At 44.3% G+C, this 17,500-nt stretch overlaps 2 protein-coding genes across 4 annotated transcripts in view; both read left to right on the top strand.

The window, feature by feature from the left end:
* prdm4 (PR domain containing 4) overlaps positions 1 to 4,271 on the top strand; it is a 28,301-nt gene extending 24,030 nt beyond the window's left edge. For both annotated transcript variants that reach the window (XM_076296173.1, XM_076296172.1), the window contains exon 13: positions 3,935 to 4,271. In XM_076296173.1, the coding sequence (XP_076152288.1) occupies positions 3,935 to 4,244 (310 nt within the window). In that variant the 3' untranslated portion in view covers positions 4,245 to 4,271. The remainder of the gene's footprint in view (positions 1 to 3,934) is intronic.
* Positions 4,272 to 8,150: 3,879 nt separating this feature from the next.
* LOC143135855 (aldo-keto reductase family 1 member B1-like) overlaps positions 8,151 to 17,500 on the top strand; it is a 30,670-nt gene continuing 21,320 nt past the window's right edge. Inside the window, exons 1-5 of one of the 2 annotated variants that reach the window (XM_076296169.1) lie at positions 8,151 to 8,398; positions 9,066 to 9,233; positions 11,106 to 11,222; positions 12,148 to 12,225; positions 16,313 to 16,435. In XM_076296169.1, the coding sequence (XP_076152284.1) occupies positions 8,333 to 8,398; positions 9,066 to 9,233; positions 11,106 to 11,222; positions 12,148 to 12,225; positions 16,313 to 16,435 (552 nt within the window). In that variant the 5' untranslated portion in view covers positions 8,151 to 8,332. Of the gene's footprint in view, positions 8,399 to 9,065; positions 9,234 to 11,105; positions 11,223 to 11,483; positions 11,513 to 12,147; positions 12,226 to 16,312; positions 16,436 to 17,500 lie in introns of those variants that run through there. The other variant, XM_076296170.1, reaches the window with a different exon arrangement.

Here is a 17,500-nt window from a genome sequence, read left to right as displayed (position 1 = left end):
ATAGAGCTGTGCAAATAAGAAAAAAGTAGGCTACACAGCACATACCTGTTTGTAAATATTTAACTGCACAAGGAGTAGGGCTGGGCGATATGGACCAAAACTGATATCCCAATATATTTTGGAGCTGATTGGCGATATACGATATATATCGATATTTTAAACAGAAAGAGCTAAGTGTTTCTATTCACTCAACCAGCTTTAATTAGAATGATTTCAGACTGCTCTAACACAGCTGTGCAAAAAAGTGTAAACAATAACATAGGCCTACAATAGGCATAGGCTACAGTTGCCCTGATAAAGCTGTGCAAATAACAAAAGACCAAAAGTTGACTCTGACTGACAACGCAGGCCTACATTGTACTGCACAATGCAATATTTTGGGCACAAAAATATTGAAAAAACCTGCAGTTTTGTCACACAATGCAGTTTTTTTACCCGTAAGGGTTTGATAGGGCCTAGATGACAAGCAAATGTAGCCTATGATGGCCTAGACATTTTGCTATCAACAACAAAAAAATTTAAGTTTTAAACAATTAGGCTACTTAAACAACGTAACTGAGTCTCTCATCAAGAGTGTGATAGACGCTACCGTCGTTTTGTATGCGTTCATTTTTGCATGTTCCGGTTCGTAAGAAAAATCCCTATGCACGATTGAATGGGGTTTCAGGAATCATAAAAAATGATGCCCCTAACTGCTCGCGAGTCCCCGCGCACATCCTCTTAATAAAATCAGCGTGTAGGTTGTCTCCCTGAGGACTATAGATCTGCTACTGTATATCGCTAAACGCAAGCATTCATCAGTGTATTTAAATTAGCTAGGCTATGTACCAAAAATGACATTTTACCGTGAGTCGAAGAGCTGTAAACAGTGTTGTAACTTAAATCTGCGTGTACAAAATCGCTTGGAGTTCCTGTGGAATTTTGATTTCACAATGAGAATTCTCGGTCTATCCGTTGATGTGCCGACGGAATAGGCATCAGCACCAACCTCTGATCAAGGTAAACAAAATCTGACTCATCTGTCATGTTTGAAAGTTTGTAGTGCTGCGAGGGAGAACGTGCACACGCAAGGGGCGCAGTTGAGCAGAGCTGCGGCTATCTGAATGGTCTGAACACAGAAGAGCAAGTGGCTTTGATAAAATGGCCCATTATTTGACATAATACCGGTATTACGATATTGTCTCAACTACATATCGTTTTAAAAAATATATCGGTCGTAGTCGTAATACCGATATATCGCCCAGCCCTAATGCCAATCATATTATACTAAGACAGATCTATTTATCAGTGGTAATTCTGAAATGGCAGCAAGAGCTAGAGGTCTCAGTTAATTGTAATAAATAGGTCACTTTTGATGGTGATATAGACTGAAGAACAAGATTCAGCCCTTCAGATAATCAGTTTTAGACAGAACTTAGGTTAGAATCTTAATTTTCACACAGCACAGCTCAGGTCTAAAAACAGAGGTCTAACAGCACAGCTAAGTTTCACAGATGTCACAGCACATGATTCAAATGTATGCATGCTTCATATAGTTGTCGTCATAGTCCTCCTGAATGTCTCAGTGTAGATCTCAGATCTACGTCTATAGTTCAAAGGTATGTGCAGATATGTTGAGATATGGTCACATGTTTTTAGGAATTAATGTTAGTGTTAATGTCAGCGATGTATGGTTGGCAGGATGTGCACACAGACAGGCACACACATAATGTAATACACGGTCATCACCACACTGGTCTGGTCTGGTCCCTAAAAGACAAAAGCAAACAAGTTAGAGTTATACCAAAAACATGGAATGTGTACAATTGTTCAATACAACTTAGATATTTAAGTGAGGTTGTTGCACCATAAATCTGTAATGGTAGTTAAATATACTAGCCTATTAGCCTAGAAATCTAGACGCGCCCCTGCCAGGGCTAGTCTAGCAACTCTCCGTTGGCTTGTGAGCTCCAGAAATCGAAACTTATTCAGGCCAATGAAATCGTGTATAGAGTCGTTAGGTGGGCTTAACATAATGATTGATGGCAGAGTTGCAACGGTTTGGCTTGAATTCCCTGCTACTTGAAAACAAATAAGATGGATGTTGCTGCTGGCGAACAGTGTGACACGAGTTAAGCTTTTATTAAGTTGGCAAACGTTTGAACTAGCCAACTAGCTCCGCTGGTGGGAAACGCATGGGACTCATAGCGCTGCCGCTGTCCTATTGCGTGCAGAGGGAATTTTGAAAGACAACTGATTATCCCGCCCCTCGGACTGAGCACTGCGAACGGTGAGTGCCCAGACCCTACATCTTGATGTGGGTCTGGTTCGCCAGGCTACTAGCCTATAGTATTTCACTGCAAACAAAGCAACATTTTGTGTTTTATTAATTTCTGTTTAAGAATAGTTGATAGCCAAACAGTTTAAAGTAAACAGCTTAGAACACTTTGTAGGCAAAGGGTGTGTTGTTGCTGTTGATGATAATCATAAACTGAGTCTTAAGGATGGACCATTCTGATATTAAGCATCTTGATAACCAACTACACTATATCTTACAGCTTGCTAGGTCTGTTATCCACATTTTTTCTACAGATTACGACATAGGCCTACTTTAGGATGTAGCCCACAACAACTGGGAAGCTTTAATTTATAGGCCAGAATAATGCAGAAATGAGTATCCTAGGCCAAGTAAACATACTCTGTAGCTATGTTGACAGCACAAACGTTATATAATACCTCAACTTCTCTATTGTGCTTTAACAATACTTTGGTCATATGGTCCGTTTCCAAACAGTAAGGTTTTCATCAGGTCCCTTTCCACAGGTTATCAAGAGCCAGATAGTATAACGCTAGTTAAAACGCTACTGGTTAGTGAGCAAATGTAACGTTAACGTCAGTGCTCAGCTGGGAGCGACGTTAGGTTTGAATGTCGTTAGCTAACCTACAGCTAACCGGTCAATTTAAAGTGACAACTTATTAACGTTGATTAGGTGGGTTTCAACTTCCCTTACATAATAAATATCAACGGATAGGATAAGTGCTAACGTTAACTATTCCCCTAACGTTAGAACTACCGAGTTTGGCTACTTGTGACCTATCATTTCATACATAGCCTATAGTAGAATGCTACATAACATAATGTTTGACGACATAAATGAGTCAAATACCAAAAATCGGACCACTTACCTTGTCTGTAGTTAGAGAAATGTGCAAAATCCAGATGTAAATGGAAAAGTGTTTTCCAAGACTCAAAAGTGCTTGTCCAAAGGAGAAGTACGAACCGTTATTTGAACTAACTACGTTATGAATTGCATCCACACATCAGCAGCCTTTTAACTGTGTTAATGTTAATTGCAAGGATTCCCACACGAACGTCTTAAAATGACTGAACTTTATTGAATGCTACCTCTGACTAAGAATGCATTACTTTGCACTTGTATAGTCTTTTATTTAGGAATCTTAAGAGCAATAAACATATATTACAATGTTAAAGAATTCATGTTTTTTCATTCAATGTAAATAAACATGTATAAGTTGCTATTAGTGAATTAATTGGGAGATAATCGATAATCGAATCGAAATCGAATCGGACTGAAAAAATGAATCGTTAGATTAATCGATGCATTGAAAAAATAATCGCTAGATTAATCGTTTAAAAAATAAACGATTTGTGTTTGTGTGTTGTGTTTGTTGACACAGTGTTGTGTTTGTTGACAGTGTTGTGTTTGTTGACACGCTGTTGTGTTTGTTGACATGGTGTTGTGTTTGTTGACACGCTGTTGTGTTTGTTGACACGCTGTTGTGTTTGTTGACACGGTGTTGTGTTTGTTGACACGCTGTTGTGTTTGTTGACACGCTGTTGTGTTTGTTGACAGTGTTGTGTTTGTTGACACGCTGTTGTGTTTGTTGACACGCTGTTGTGTTTGTTGACACCGTGCTCTCTCTCCTCCTCCAGAAACAGCCAGATCCGCTGCCCCAAGTGTGACAAGCGATTCCTGAAGACCAACCACCTGAAGAAGCACCTCAACTCCCACGAGGGTCGCCGTGACTACATCTGCGAGAAGTGCAGCAAGGCCTTCCTCACCAAGTACCACCTGACCCGACACCTCAAGATCTGCAAGGGCCCGCAGATGAGCCGGGGGGGGCCGGGGAAGGTGGGGGGGGCCGAGGAAGAGGAGGAGGAGGAAGATGAAGAGGAGGAGGAGGAAGAAGAGGAAGCAGCTGAGGGACCAGACGACGACGCTGCTGCCTCACAGGACTGCTGACTGGAGGAGGAGGGGGGGTACTCCTCAGCCCCCCCCCCCCCCCCCCACTCTGACATACCCCCCCCCCCCCCCAATTCTGACATGACATACCCCCATCCAAAACTCTAACCCCCCCCCCCCCACCACCACCACCTGTCCGACTGCACCGTGCCAATTTTACCCATGACCCCCACGTCCTGTGTATTTATTTAATTCCCTCATGTTCCTCACCTTTAACTCTGGCCCCGCCCTCATGTTCCTCACCTTTAACTCTGGCCCCGCCCTCCTGTCACGCCCAGTTCATGCCCAGTCATGTGACCCACTGCAAACCTCAGCACTAACAGTGACTCAGCAGAATCAAACCTCAGCACTAACAGTGACTCAGCAGAATAAAACCTCAGCACTAATAATGACTCAGCAGAATCATGGCTTATTGTGTGAAGCCCCTCCCATTAGCAGTGACCCAGCAGGAACAGATAATCTGATTGGACAAGGCCCCAACACACATCTGTTCCCACACACACAAACACACACAATCACACACACACAAACACACACACTCACACACACACAAACAAACAAACACACACACTCACACCATCCGTGAGCCGATTTGCACGCACACACACATACATACACACACACACACACACACACACACACACACACTCACACCATCTGTGAGCGAATGTACACACACACACACACACACACACACACACAATCTCTCTCCATGTGTGAGCGTTTGTGCCATATCTCCACATATGGACATGCTACTGGGCATGAACCTCTCACGAGGCAGATTAACGAAAGATGTGTGATGTCATGAGTTGGTGATGTCATGAGTTAATGATGTCATGAGTCTATGAGGTCATGAGTTGCTGTCCCGTAAGTGGGTGCTTCTACCATACACATTTCATCTTTACTTCCTGTTACCATGGTTACATGACTGTGTAGTGTATGTGATGTAGAACACTCGTGTTTTGTTTGTCCAGATTATGATAAATGTTTTTTTTTAAATAATATACATTTGAAAATGACAAATAAGCATTGTGTGTTTTTTTACTCCCGAGTTACGCTTTAATATTAATATTAGGGTGTCAAGAGTCCCAAACGCTTTAATATTCGGGTGTCAAGAGCTTCACCCCATAGCCATCGTTGCTGAGAGAGAGAGGCCACTTTAACTTGTAACTAGTACTTCTTATTACACGTGTACTAATGATCTGTGGGTACACAAACATTATGCACTATGGACACCATAAGCATGTGATATTACATTATGCACTATGGACACCATAAGCATGTGATATTACATTATGTACAGACAATATAAGTACGTGATATTACATTATGTACGGACAACATAAGTACGTGATATTATATATTGTAACAATGTCATCCGTGTATCAGACACATAAACAGAAGCTTGAGCTGATCTGAATAGCAGGTTTATTGCAGAACATCAATGGCTACAGACCACGCCGTAAAACTGCTACAGACGCTGTAAAACTGCTACAGACACCGTAAAACTGCTGTGAAGGCTACAGGCCACGCCGTAAAACTGCTACAGACGCTGTAAAACTGCTGTGATGGCTACAGGCCACGCCGTAAAACTGCTACAGACGCCGTAAAACTGCTGTGAAGGCTACAGACCACGCCGTAAAACTGCTACAGACGCCGTTAAACTGCTGTGATGGCTACAGGCCACGCCGTAAAACTGCTACAGACGCCGTAAAACTGCTGTGATGGCTACAGGCCACGCCGTAAAACTGCTACAGACGCCGTAAAACTGCTGTGATGGCTACAGGCCACGCCGTAAAACTGCTACAGACATGTCACTCCCTACTAAAGCACCAAAGAACTTTTCCTCTGTCGCACGCACGCTATTTGTTTATCTCCGGCTTTGCAAATAACGATGTCCGCAGACGAGCTAGAGTATGTTGCATGAGTTTATGAAAGTACAATGTCCACAGACAAGCTAGAGTATGTTGCACGAGTTTATGAAAGTACGATGTCCACAGACAAGCTAGAGTATGTTGCACGAGTTTATGAAAGTACGATGTCCACAGACAAGCTAGAGTATGTTGCACGAGTTTATGAAAGTACGATGTCCACAGACAAGCTAGAGTATGTTGCACGAGTTTATGAAAGTACGATGTCCACAGACAAGCTAGAGTATGTTGCACGAGTTTATGAAAGTACGATGTCCACAGACAAGCTAGAGTATGTTGCACGAGTTTATGAAAGTACGATGTCCACAGACAAGCTAGAATATGTTGCACGAGTTTATGAAAGTACGATGTCCACAGACAAGCTAGAGTATGTTGCACGAGTTTATGAAAGTACGATGTCCACAGACAAGCTAGAGTATGTTGCACGAGTTTATGAAAGTACGATGTCCACAGACAAGCTAGAGTATGTTGCATGAGTTTATGAAAGTACGATGTCCACAGACAAGCTAGAATATGTTGCACGAGTTTATGAAAGTACGATGTCCACAGACAAGCTAGAGTATGTTGCACGAGTTTATGAAAGTACGATGTCCACAGACAAGCTAGAGTATGTTGCACGAGTTTATGAAAGTACGATGTATTGCGACATCAGATGCAAGTCAAATGTATAGTTCCTTGTAGGTCTCATTCTCATTTGTAGGTCTCATACCATCAAAAACAGATCCGCTACCCGTTTTGGCAAACTTACATAGTGCTGTTACAGCCGGTAGAGGGCCGCGAAGCGAACGCAGAAGTGCAGTTCACCCTGTTACGAGTTGATGAACCACTGAAACAATTTTGGAAACATTATTTTAAGGTACAAAAAACTCTTTGGTGTTGCTTTACTTCCATTATACCTGCAATCTTTTGCAGTTCCACTAGGGGCGATCACGATCAAGTGCAAAAACAACGGGGGTCTAGCTAGATGGCTAAGTTTGTCTCTTTCACCTGGTTGTCGTTGAAAAATGGAAGATTTTATTGTAGTTTCTGCAAGCTCAATATGGATTATAGGTCGAAAGTTGAATGAACGAGTACTTATGTCCTTTTTAGAACAAATAAGTGACTTTAAAATATATAATACTCAACAGTGTGTATTTTCTTTGCCTCCCCTTTTGAATGCAACATTCAAATTTCTAGAAAAAATATTATACTCCGAGAAAAGTGGATTTTGAGGGGTACAGCTCCATAGACCTCCATTCATCCTGCACTTGCCCTCACGTGGAACCAGAGGAACTGCAACCAGTTCAGAAACCGGAAGTTTCCCGAGAGTGGAAGTTTTCCCCTTATTAGACATTCTCTGGTAGGCACACACAAAGAACACACAATGCACACGTCAATTATGGGCGGATTATGAACTTTTGGGCCCCTGGGCCCAGATGTATTAAGGGCCCCCCACTAATTGTCGTATACTGTTTGATGTGATTTCCTGTATTTTGGTGCATTTTGGGAATGGCCAATACTAAATTAAATCAGATTCATAGCCTACATCCTGATTTGTTGATATTGAGGCAATGATTCCATGCAAAGGCTTGGGCTTCAGGGCCCCCTGACCCCTTGGGCCCCTGGGCCTGGGCCCGTGCAGTAATCCATCCCTGACGTCAATAACACACAGGTCAATAACACACAGGTCAATAACACACAGGTCAGTAACACACAGGTCAATAACACACAGGTCGCTACAAAGTCGTTACATAAGCTGGTACACTATTCATCATTGTGTAGATACACTGGAACAAAAACCCCTTAAAATAAAGTGTTTGTTTGTTATAGGTGCCACCACCAGTTCTGCTAAAATAATGTTCCAGCCAATTATCAGATAATGTTGCTCATCTAGTTTGGCTCTGTAGTGTAGAGATCATATAGTGGGCGTCCTCACTGGAGAAAAGTCATTGAAATCTGCAATGTCATTGGCCTGCCCCTGATAAAAGATGCTCAACAGAACAGACTACTGAAAGGTCGCTAAACATCGTTGGTAACCTAATTTGACCTAAATGCCACACAGGCCAAACCAATCGATCGCAGACACTTCCGAGGCGAGCTAAGTTCCCGACGAGACCAGACGGCGACCATCCGAGTTTCGTTTTTTAAAGTTCGTTGTTTGGCATCGGTCTTTTAATAATGGCAACTTCAGTTAAGTTGAATACTTGCGCAGAAATGCCCATAGTCGGTCTGGGTACCTGGAAGGTAAGTGTGAAATGTATTGTTAGCCACGCTAACATTAATGTAGTGTATTTGACAGGAGAGAACAGTGATAATTTTAGCATGCTCTTCCTTTCCGAAGTAAACTCATTCAAATGACTTTTCTCACGGTGTCAGTACCGCGTTATGTTCATGTTCACGAGGGAAATACGTTAATAATAGTTGCATGTCGAGGTCCGTGTGGCCGCGCGCTTCTGTACACTGTAACTCGCATTAGTGGAGTTGCATCGCAGGCGCGTGGAAGACTATTTTAGCCTTGTCGCTATTTTTAATGTCTCCACGGCTTGTACAACATGTACGATTATCCTGCAACGTTTTCTCCCACAGCTAATCACATTAAGTCATGCAAGCTGAAATCATGAAAGGATCCTTTGCAGTAGAAGTCCACGGCATGCTATGTTAGTTATGTAACGTTATGCTATGTGAGTGCTCTGTTAAAATGTACGCAGCGCTCGCAAAGTGTAAATGATGGCTTATATGAGTTAGAAGATACTTAGAGCTCGCGGTACATGTGTATACGACGATTAAGTTACTATGGACTATGCACGTTATGGTGGCTAAGTAAGAAGTTTGATCAGTTTCCGCGTATGTTGCTTGAATCTTGGTGCGTGTTTATGATGGGCGAATCTTGTGTCTTGTGATGTGCGAGCAGTCTCCCCCAGGTAAAGTCGCGGAGGCGGTCAAGGCTGCTATCGCTGCCGGCTACCGCCATATCGACGGTGCCTATGTCTACCAGAACGAGACGGAGGTCGGTCAGGGGATCCACGCCATGATCAAAGACGGTGTTGTGAAGAGAGAGGATCTCTTCGTCGTCAGCAAGGTGAGGATGTATGTGCAGTGGCGGTTCTAGACAAATTGTACTACAGGGGCCAAGGAGGGGCCAGTGTTTAACCAGAGGGGCACATTATAAATGGCAACAAATGATATTTAAAGATTATAAACTTTATTTTACTTTAAAATCATATGTACATGTATTTTGTACAAGAGTGAGTGCAGGTGCAAGAGAGGTAGGGTAATAAAAAATGAAAAATACAGTACAGGGTGTCAGTTCCACAGTTGAGTCCACACTTCAAGGAAAATTCCGGTATTTAGCACTTTGAGTCCCTTTTCTGGTTTGTTTTGGATGAACTAGAGTGGTGGACACCGACATTTTGACGATTGGTCCTGTCTCGACTTTTCTGACTCGTTTTGAATCGCCTTTGACTACTCAGGGTGGCTGCCAACAGGCATGCTCAAACATGTCCTAAAACAACCCTTAACGTTCGTTTTCAAAACTGTGCAACTCACCGAGTGGTTAGTGGTGTTCGTTGATTATTAAAATAATGTTGGCAGCCACTGTGAGTAGTCAAAGGCGATTCAAAACGAGTCAGAAAAGTTGACACAGGACCAATCATCAAAATGTCAGTGTCCACCACTCTAGTTCATCCAAAACAAACCAGAAAAGGGACTCAAAGTGCTAAATACCGGAATTTCCCTTTAAGTATTTGAATTGGCACAATGCTGGATCAATTGAATTTTAATGAAATATAGATACACTACGCTACAGCAACAGAAGTTTACAGGAAGGGTTGCAGCAATCTTGCACAGTCTAAAGAGCTCAAAGAAAACTTCCCTGTATGGCGCAATAAAACAAACCAGTTCAACTGGGGCATTTGGTGTGCTAAAATGTCTACATGCATAGCAATATAGAGTCCGTCATGACAGAATACTCAATCCATGGATGAAGATTATACCAGTTTGGCCTGAAGCTCCGTCTTCTGTCCCCCAAAGTGGTTGGGAACATATTCAAGTTGGGCTGTTCTCCTGGCGTTGCTGATATCTGTAGAGATGTAGGGAACATATTCAAGTTGGGCTGTTCTCCTGGCGTTGCTGATATCTGTAGAGATGTAGGGAACATATTCAAGTTGGGCTGTTCTCCTGGCGTTGCTGATATCTGTAGAGATGTACAGTAGGCTAAACATAGGGCACAACTACCACATGTATTTACTTGTATATACATGTATATCTGCATCTATTTCAACATGTAGGCCAAATATTTATATATAAAACGTTAGAGCCATATTAACACAGAAAAGACTTTACAGCAGCTAGCACCATGTTAAGGACACAGTAGGCCTACAATGAAATTGTAATTGCACTGCAGAGCCCTGACTGCATCACATGGCCTCTCTCTGTGTCAGAGCCCTGACTGCATCACATGGCCTCTTCTTGCTCCTTCATTTGTTTCTCACAGCTGTTTCTCTCACTTTTTTGTTCACTGGGGCAAAAACGGACGCTATGTCGTTTCATGATTAGAAGGGAAAAAACGTAGGGGCATGCATTTCGTTGCCTAACCATCCCTCAGGCAGATAGCCTACTGTTGATCACTACTTTACTCAAATGTATCACTTACGAGAGGAAATAGTTTTGCTTACCTTTGACTCTTGCAACAGGAGAAATCGTAGCTACTCTCTCCAAGAGTAGTCTGAGCTCTCACAGGGGTGGCCAGGGAAATGTCCCGGGCCACCCTAGGCCTCCGTGTAGAACCGCAACTGTGTGTGTGTGTGTGTGTGGGCTCCTGTAGCTGCTGTCACATAGCCTTGTTGTTGCCCCTGATAGAGGGTTGTAGGTGGTATTGTTGTTGCCCCTGATAGAGGGTTGTAGGTGGTATTGTTTGATTGACGGGCGGCTGATTTAAACTCTGCCCCCCCAGCTGTGGTGCACCTTCCATGACAAGGCGGCCGTAAAGGGGGCGTGTCAGAAGACCCTGAGTGACCTGCAGCTGGACCAGCTGGACCTCTACCTGGTGCACTGGCCAATGGGCTTTCAGGTGAGACACACACACACACACACACACACACACACCTCTACCTGGTGCACTGGCCAATGGGCTTTCAGGTGAGACACGCACACACACACACACACACACACACACACACACACCCCTCTACCTGGTGCACTGGCCAATGGGCTTTCAGGTGAGAAACACACACACACACACACACACACACACACACACACACACACACACACCTCTACCTGGTGCACTGGCCAATGGGCTTTCAGGTGAGACACACACACACACACCTCTACCTGGTGCACTGGCCAATGGGCTTTCAGGTGAGACACACGCGCACACACACATGTGAGTGTGTGTCTGCGTCTCTGTGTGTGTGCATGAGTGTGTGTCTGTCTCTGTGTGTGTGCATGAGTGCGTGTGTGTGTGTGTGTCTGTGTGTGCATGAGTGCGTGTGTGTGTGTGCATGAGTGTGTGTCTGTGGGTGCATGAGTGTGTGTCTGTGTGTGCATGAGTGTGTGTCTGTCTCTCTGTGTGTCTAGATTGTGGTCACTGAGCCTGTACTTGGTCAGGATGTGCCTCTGCTTCGTATCTCTGACAGAGATGAGATATTCAGCCAATTCGTGTGTATGTGTGCATGAGTGCGTGTCTCTCTGTGTGTGTGTGCATGAGTGTGTGTCTCTCTGTGTGTGTGTGCATGAGTGTGTGTCTGCCAACAATGTAACAATGCCTTGTACCCTTGTAATAGAATTGACATTTAAGTCGCTTTGGAAAAAAACGTCTACTAAATTAATATATGTGTGTGTGTGTGTGCGCCCTGGTCTGTGTGTGTGTGTGCCCTTGTGTGTGCCCTTGTGTGTGTGTGTGTGTGTGTGTGTCTGTGTGTGTGTGTCTGTGTGTGTGTGTCTGTGTGTCTGTGTCTGTGTGTGTGTGTGTGTGTGTGTGTGTTCATTCACAGGCTAGCTCTGAACTGATTCCTCTGGGAAGTGATGGATTAACTCTGAATGACGACACCAGCTTTGTTGACACCTGGGAGGTTAGTTCAGCATGACCAGACACCACACATAGGGTTGGGACGGTTACCACGGTTACCACAATACCGCGTTACTAACGCCACACATTAGGGCTGGGACGGTTACCATGGTTACCACAATACCACAGTCACTAGCGCCACACATTAGGGCTGGGACGGTTACTACGGTTACCACATTACCGCATCACTAACGCCACACATTAGGGCTGGGATGGTTACCACGGTTACCACATTACCGTGTCACTAACGCCACACATTAGGGCTGAGATGGTTACCACGGTTACCACATTACCGTGTCACTAACGCCACACATTAGGGCTGAGATGGTTACCACGGTTACCACATTACCGCGGTCTCTAGCTCCACACATTAGGGCTGGGACGGTTACCATGGTTACCACATTACTGCGGTCACTAGCGCCACACATTAGAGCTGGGATGGTTACCACGGTTACCACATTACCGCGGTCACTAGCGCAACACATTAGAGCTGGGATGGTTACCACGGTTACCACATTACCGCCGTCACTAACGCCACACATTAGGGCTGGGATGGTTACCACGGTTACCACATTACCGCGGTCACTAACGCCTACTGCGGGTCTGAGCTTGGCACATGTGAAACATTGGCCTGCACATGTGTACACACATCGGCCCTCATTCATGAAACGAACGCGCGGGCTACAACAGGCATACGCTTATTTCCTTGCAAAGCATGGCATTTATCAATTTGAACATGAGTGGTGGCCACACTCCAATCTCACAAAGTTAGGGGATTTAATTCATGGAATATCTTGGACCTAAGTCTTTTTCCTCCATTTGTAGCCTACTTGCCGTAATGTAGCCTGTTATGTTGATACATGTGATGGCTTAGGATAGCCTCTCCACATAGCCTATCCTCTCCACATATCCTCTCCACATAGTCTATCCTCTCCACATAGCCTCTATCCTCACCACATATCCTCTCCACATAGTCTATCCTCACCACATATCCTCTCCACATAGCCTCTAGCCTCTCCACATAGCCTCTCCACATAGCCTCTAGCCTCTCCACATAGCCTCTCCACATAGCCTCTATCCTCTCCACATAGCCTCTCCACATAGCCTATTCTCTCCACATAGCCTCTATTCTCTCCACATAGCCTCTATCCTCTCCACATAGCCTCTATTCTCTCCACATATCCTCTCCACATAGTCTATCCTCTCCACATAGCCTCTATTCTCTCCACATATCCTCTCCACATAGCCTCTATCCTCTCCACATATCCTCTCCACATAGCCTCTATCCTCTCCACATAGCCTCTATCCTCTCCACATAGCCTCTCCACATAGCCTATTCTCTCCACATAGCCTCTATTCTCTCCACATAGCCTCTATCCTCTCCACATAGCCTATTCTCTCCACATATCCTCTCCACATATCCTCTCCACATAGCCTCTATCCTCTCCACATATCCTCTCCACATAGCCTCTCCACATAGCCTCTATCCTCTCCACATAGCCTATTCTCTCCACATAGCCTCTATCCTCTCCACATAGCCTATTCTCTCCACATAGCCTCTATCCTCTCCACATATCCTCTCCACATAGCCTCTATTCTCTCCACATAGCCTATTCTCTCCACATAGCCTCTCCACATAGCCTCTATTCTCTCCACATAGCCTCTCCACATATCCTCTCCACATAGCCTCTATCCTCTCCACATATCCTATCCTCTACGGCTATGTGGAGAGGATAGCCATAGGATATGTGGAGGGGATAGACAGGGATGGATTACTGCACGGGCCTACCAGGCCCAGGGGCCCAAGGGGTCAGGGGGCCCTGAAGCCCAAGCCTTTGCATGGAATCATTGCCTCAATATCAACAAATCAGGATGTAGGCTATGAATCTGATTTAATTTAGTATTGGCCATCCCCAAAATGCACCAGAATACAGGAAATCACATCAAACAAATAAAAAAAATTCTGGGGGAGGACCCTCAAACCCCCCCTCCCACATATACGAAAATGAGTGGGGGGCCCTTAATACATCTGGGCCCAGGGGCCTGAAAGTTCATAATCCGCCCATGAGAATAGAGGCTATGTGAAGAGAATAGAGGCTATGTGAAGAGGATAGAGGCAGGTTTGGGGCAGCCGTGGCCTACTGGTTAGCGCTTCGGACTTGTAACCGGAGGGTTGCCAGTTCGAACCCCGACCAGTAGGCACGGCTGAAGTGCCCTTGAGCAAGGCACCTAACACGGATTGGGATAAATGCAGAGACCAAATTTCCCTCACGGGATCAAAAGAGTAAATATACTTACTTACTTAGAGGTTATGTGGAGAGGATAGAGGCTAAGTATAAGTATAAGTATATATACTATTTTGATCCCGTGAGGGAAATTTGGTCTCTGCATTTATCCCAATCCGTGAATTAGTGAAACACACTCAGCACACAGTGAACACACAGTGAGGTGAAGCACACACTAATCCCGGCGCAGTGAGCTGCCTGCATCAACAGCGGCGCTCGGGGAGCAGTGAGGGGTTAGGTGCCTTGCTCAAGGGCACTTCAGCCGCGCCTACTGGTCAGGGTTTGAACCGGCAACCCTCCGGTTACAAGTCCGAAGCGCTAACCAGTAGGCCACGGCTGCCCCCATGTGGAGAGGAGAGGCTATCAGGAGTGGGCAACTAATTTCCCCAAGGGGCCACATGACAAACTGGGACTGTTGAGGAGGGCCGGACCCAAAATACTGAACTCAATTCTGTTCAATTCTATTCTGTTCTTGTATAACATTAAGTAAATCATATGGTTTTGATTACTACTCGTAAGAACAGATGAAAATGTGAGGGAGACGAAGGCAAAATGGCAATATTTAATATTTGTCCAGTATTTAATCGTCATTATTATATTTCATATATGTCCAGTATTTAATCGTCATTATTATATTTAATATATGTCCAGTATTTAATCCTCATTCTCCAAAATGATTTTTTGACATTGACGTGTTTTTTTTGTCAGTTTTCAGACTGATATATAAAAGTAGTACAATATCTATATAATTAGGCTGATAGTACAATATCTATATAATTAGGCTAGGCCATTGAAATGTGAAGGAGTCAGTACAACCATAGGCCTGTGCCACCATTTCATCAACACTCAGCAATATTTCATCATTAAATCATTGCCATCATTGAATTAACTCTGTGCAGAATTAGACTATGAAAATGTGGAGCCGACAATGTAGGCTGTCACTAGTTAGGCTATGTTTTTGCTTTAACTTTATACACACAACTGTGATTGGTCAACTCACTCTGTGTGTTGAGCCGGCTGATTCAAGCAACCTGTGGGAAGTAGCATCATACTAGTTCGCTAACCCTAAACAAAACTACTCAGGGTCGTAACCAAAACTACTCAGGGTCGCCAGTTAACCAAAACTACTCAGGGCCAAAACTACTCAGGGCCAAAACTACTCAGGGTCGTAACCAAAACTACTCAGGGTTGCCAGTTAACCAAAACTACTCAGGGCCAAAACTACTCAGGGTCGTAACCAAAACTACTCAGGGTCGCCAGTTAACCAAAACTACTCAGGGCCAAAACTACTCAGGGTCGTAACCAAAACTACTCAGGGTCGCCAGTTAACCAAAACTACTCAGGGGCCAAAACTACTCAGGGTCGTAACCAAAACTACTCAGGGTCGCCAGTTAACCAAAACTACTCAGGGCCAAAACTACTCAGGGGTCAAAACTACTCAGGGTCGTAACTACTCAGGGTCAAAACTACTCAGGGTCGTAACTACTCAGGGTCGCCAGCGGATCCAAATTGTTCCGCTCCGGGGGGCTCGGATACGTCTAATGTGGACGGAAGGAATCGTGACAAAAGTGTGATACAAACAAATCCAACTTAATGTAGACATCGCCAGACACACACACACACACACACACACACACACACTTTGATGTAAATCTGGTGTTGTTTATGTGTGTGTGTAGGCTATGGAGGAGCTAGTGGACTGTGGACTGGTTAAAGCCATCAGACACCACACACACACACACACACACACACACACACACACACACACTTTGATGTAAATCTGGTGTTGTTTATGTGTGTGTGTAGGCTATGGAGGAGCTAGTGGACTGTGGACTGGTCAAAGCCATTGGCGTCTCCAACTTCAACCAGCAGCAGATTGAGGCCATCTTGAACAAGCCCGGACTCAAGTACAAGCCTGCCAACAACCAGGTAGCCCCCCCCCCCCCCCCCTTCCCTGCACACAACCACACACACACAAACACAAACACACACACACACACACACACTTACTCAAATACACACACACTTTTAACAAGTTCCAACCAGGTAAGCAACCAGATGGTTTTACAGAGGAGTCAGAGTGAGTCAGAGTGAGGGCTCCTCAGAGCCACTTCAACTTAATTACGCTTTTCTGACGTGACGATGCTAGCACGTTAGCATCGGTTAGCTAACTATGCTAACATTACCAAGTGACAATCATATTATACACAATGCTGGCAATGCTGAGAACAATAAACATCCTTGTTTATCAGATTTGGTGGAGCACTGTTTCGTTATGGTTTGCTCAGGAGTAACTAACGTTAACTCTTTGCTTAGAATAGTGGAGAACTGGGAGGAGAGTTTAATCTAATTTAACATAATTACAGAGAGCATAATCAAGATTGAAAGGCTTTATTGTGTGTATCAGTGTTGCGTTAATCCCACATGTGTCGTATCAGTGTTGCGTTAATCCCACATGGTATCTGAATCAGGGCAGACTATTACTATACAGTCTACACCAGGGGTCGGCAACCCGCGGCTCTGGAGCTGCATACGGCTTATTGATCCCTCTGAAGTGGCTCAGCTTTTGAAATGAATTAATGAGTATTTAATTAAAATGTATTTTATTTTAGTTCGTTCATTTTCAAAATGTAATATTGTAAGTCTATCTGAGTAATTTAGCCTATATAACTTCCCTCCATTTCAGTCACGAGAACACTTTAATTGTGATTGTTGATGTGTGCGTTTGCTGGCTAGATAAGGAAAATGTCAAAAAAGGAAACGTCAGCGACCACAGCTTGCGAGCGCGAACACAAGGCTGAAATGGGAAAGTTTCCATCCAAAGACTGATTCTGAAAACGCAAAATGAACTGCCCGTTATTGCACACTGCAATGAGTTAGTATTGCTGTGTTAACCCTGTTCGATTCCACTTGCATGCATATGAAAAATATAAAGACAAACCTGCATGCGCTCACGTTTGGGGGCCGTTCCGCGCAGGCTGTCACATCCATAAC

Source organism: Alosa pseudoharengus, unplaced genomic scaffold (assembly GCF_046254945.1).
Source record: "Alosa pseudoharengus isolate Yale_2024_CS ecotype anadromous, Long Island Sound unplaced genomic scaffold, YU_APseudo_1.1 YU_APseudo_1.1_scf_20, whole genome shotgun sequence".
In the NCBI taxonomy this organism is placed as follows: domain Eukaryota; kingdom Metazoa; phylum Chordata; class Actinopteri; order Clupeiformes; family Clupeidae; genus Alosa; species Alosa pseudoharengus.
This window is presented reverse-complemented; position numbering and strand designations above follow the sequence as displayed.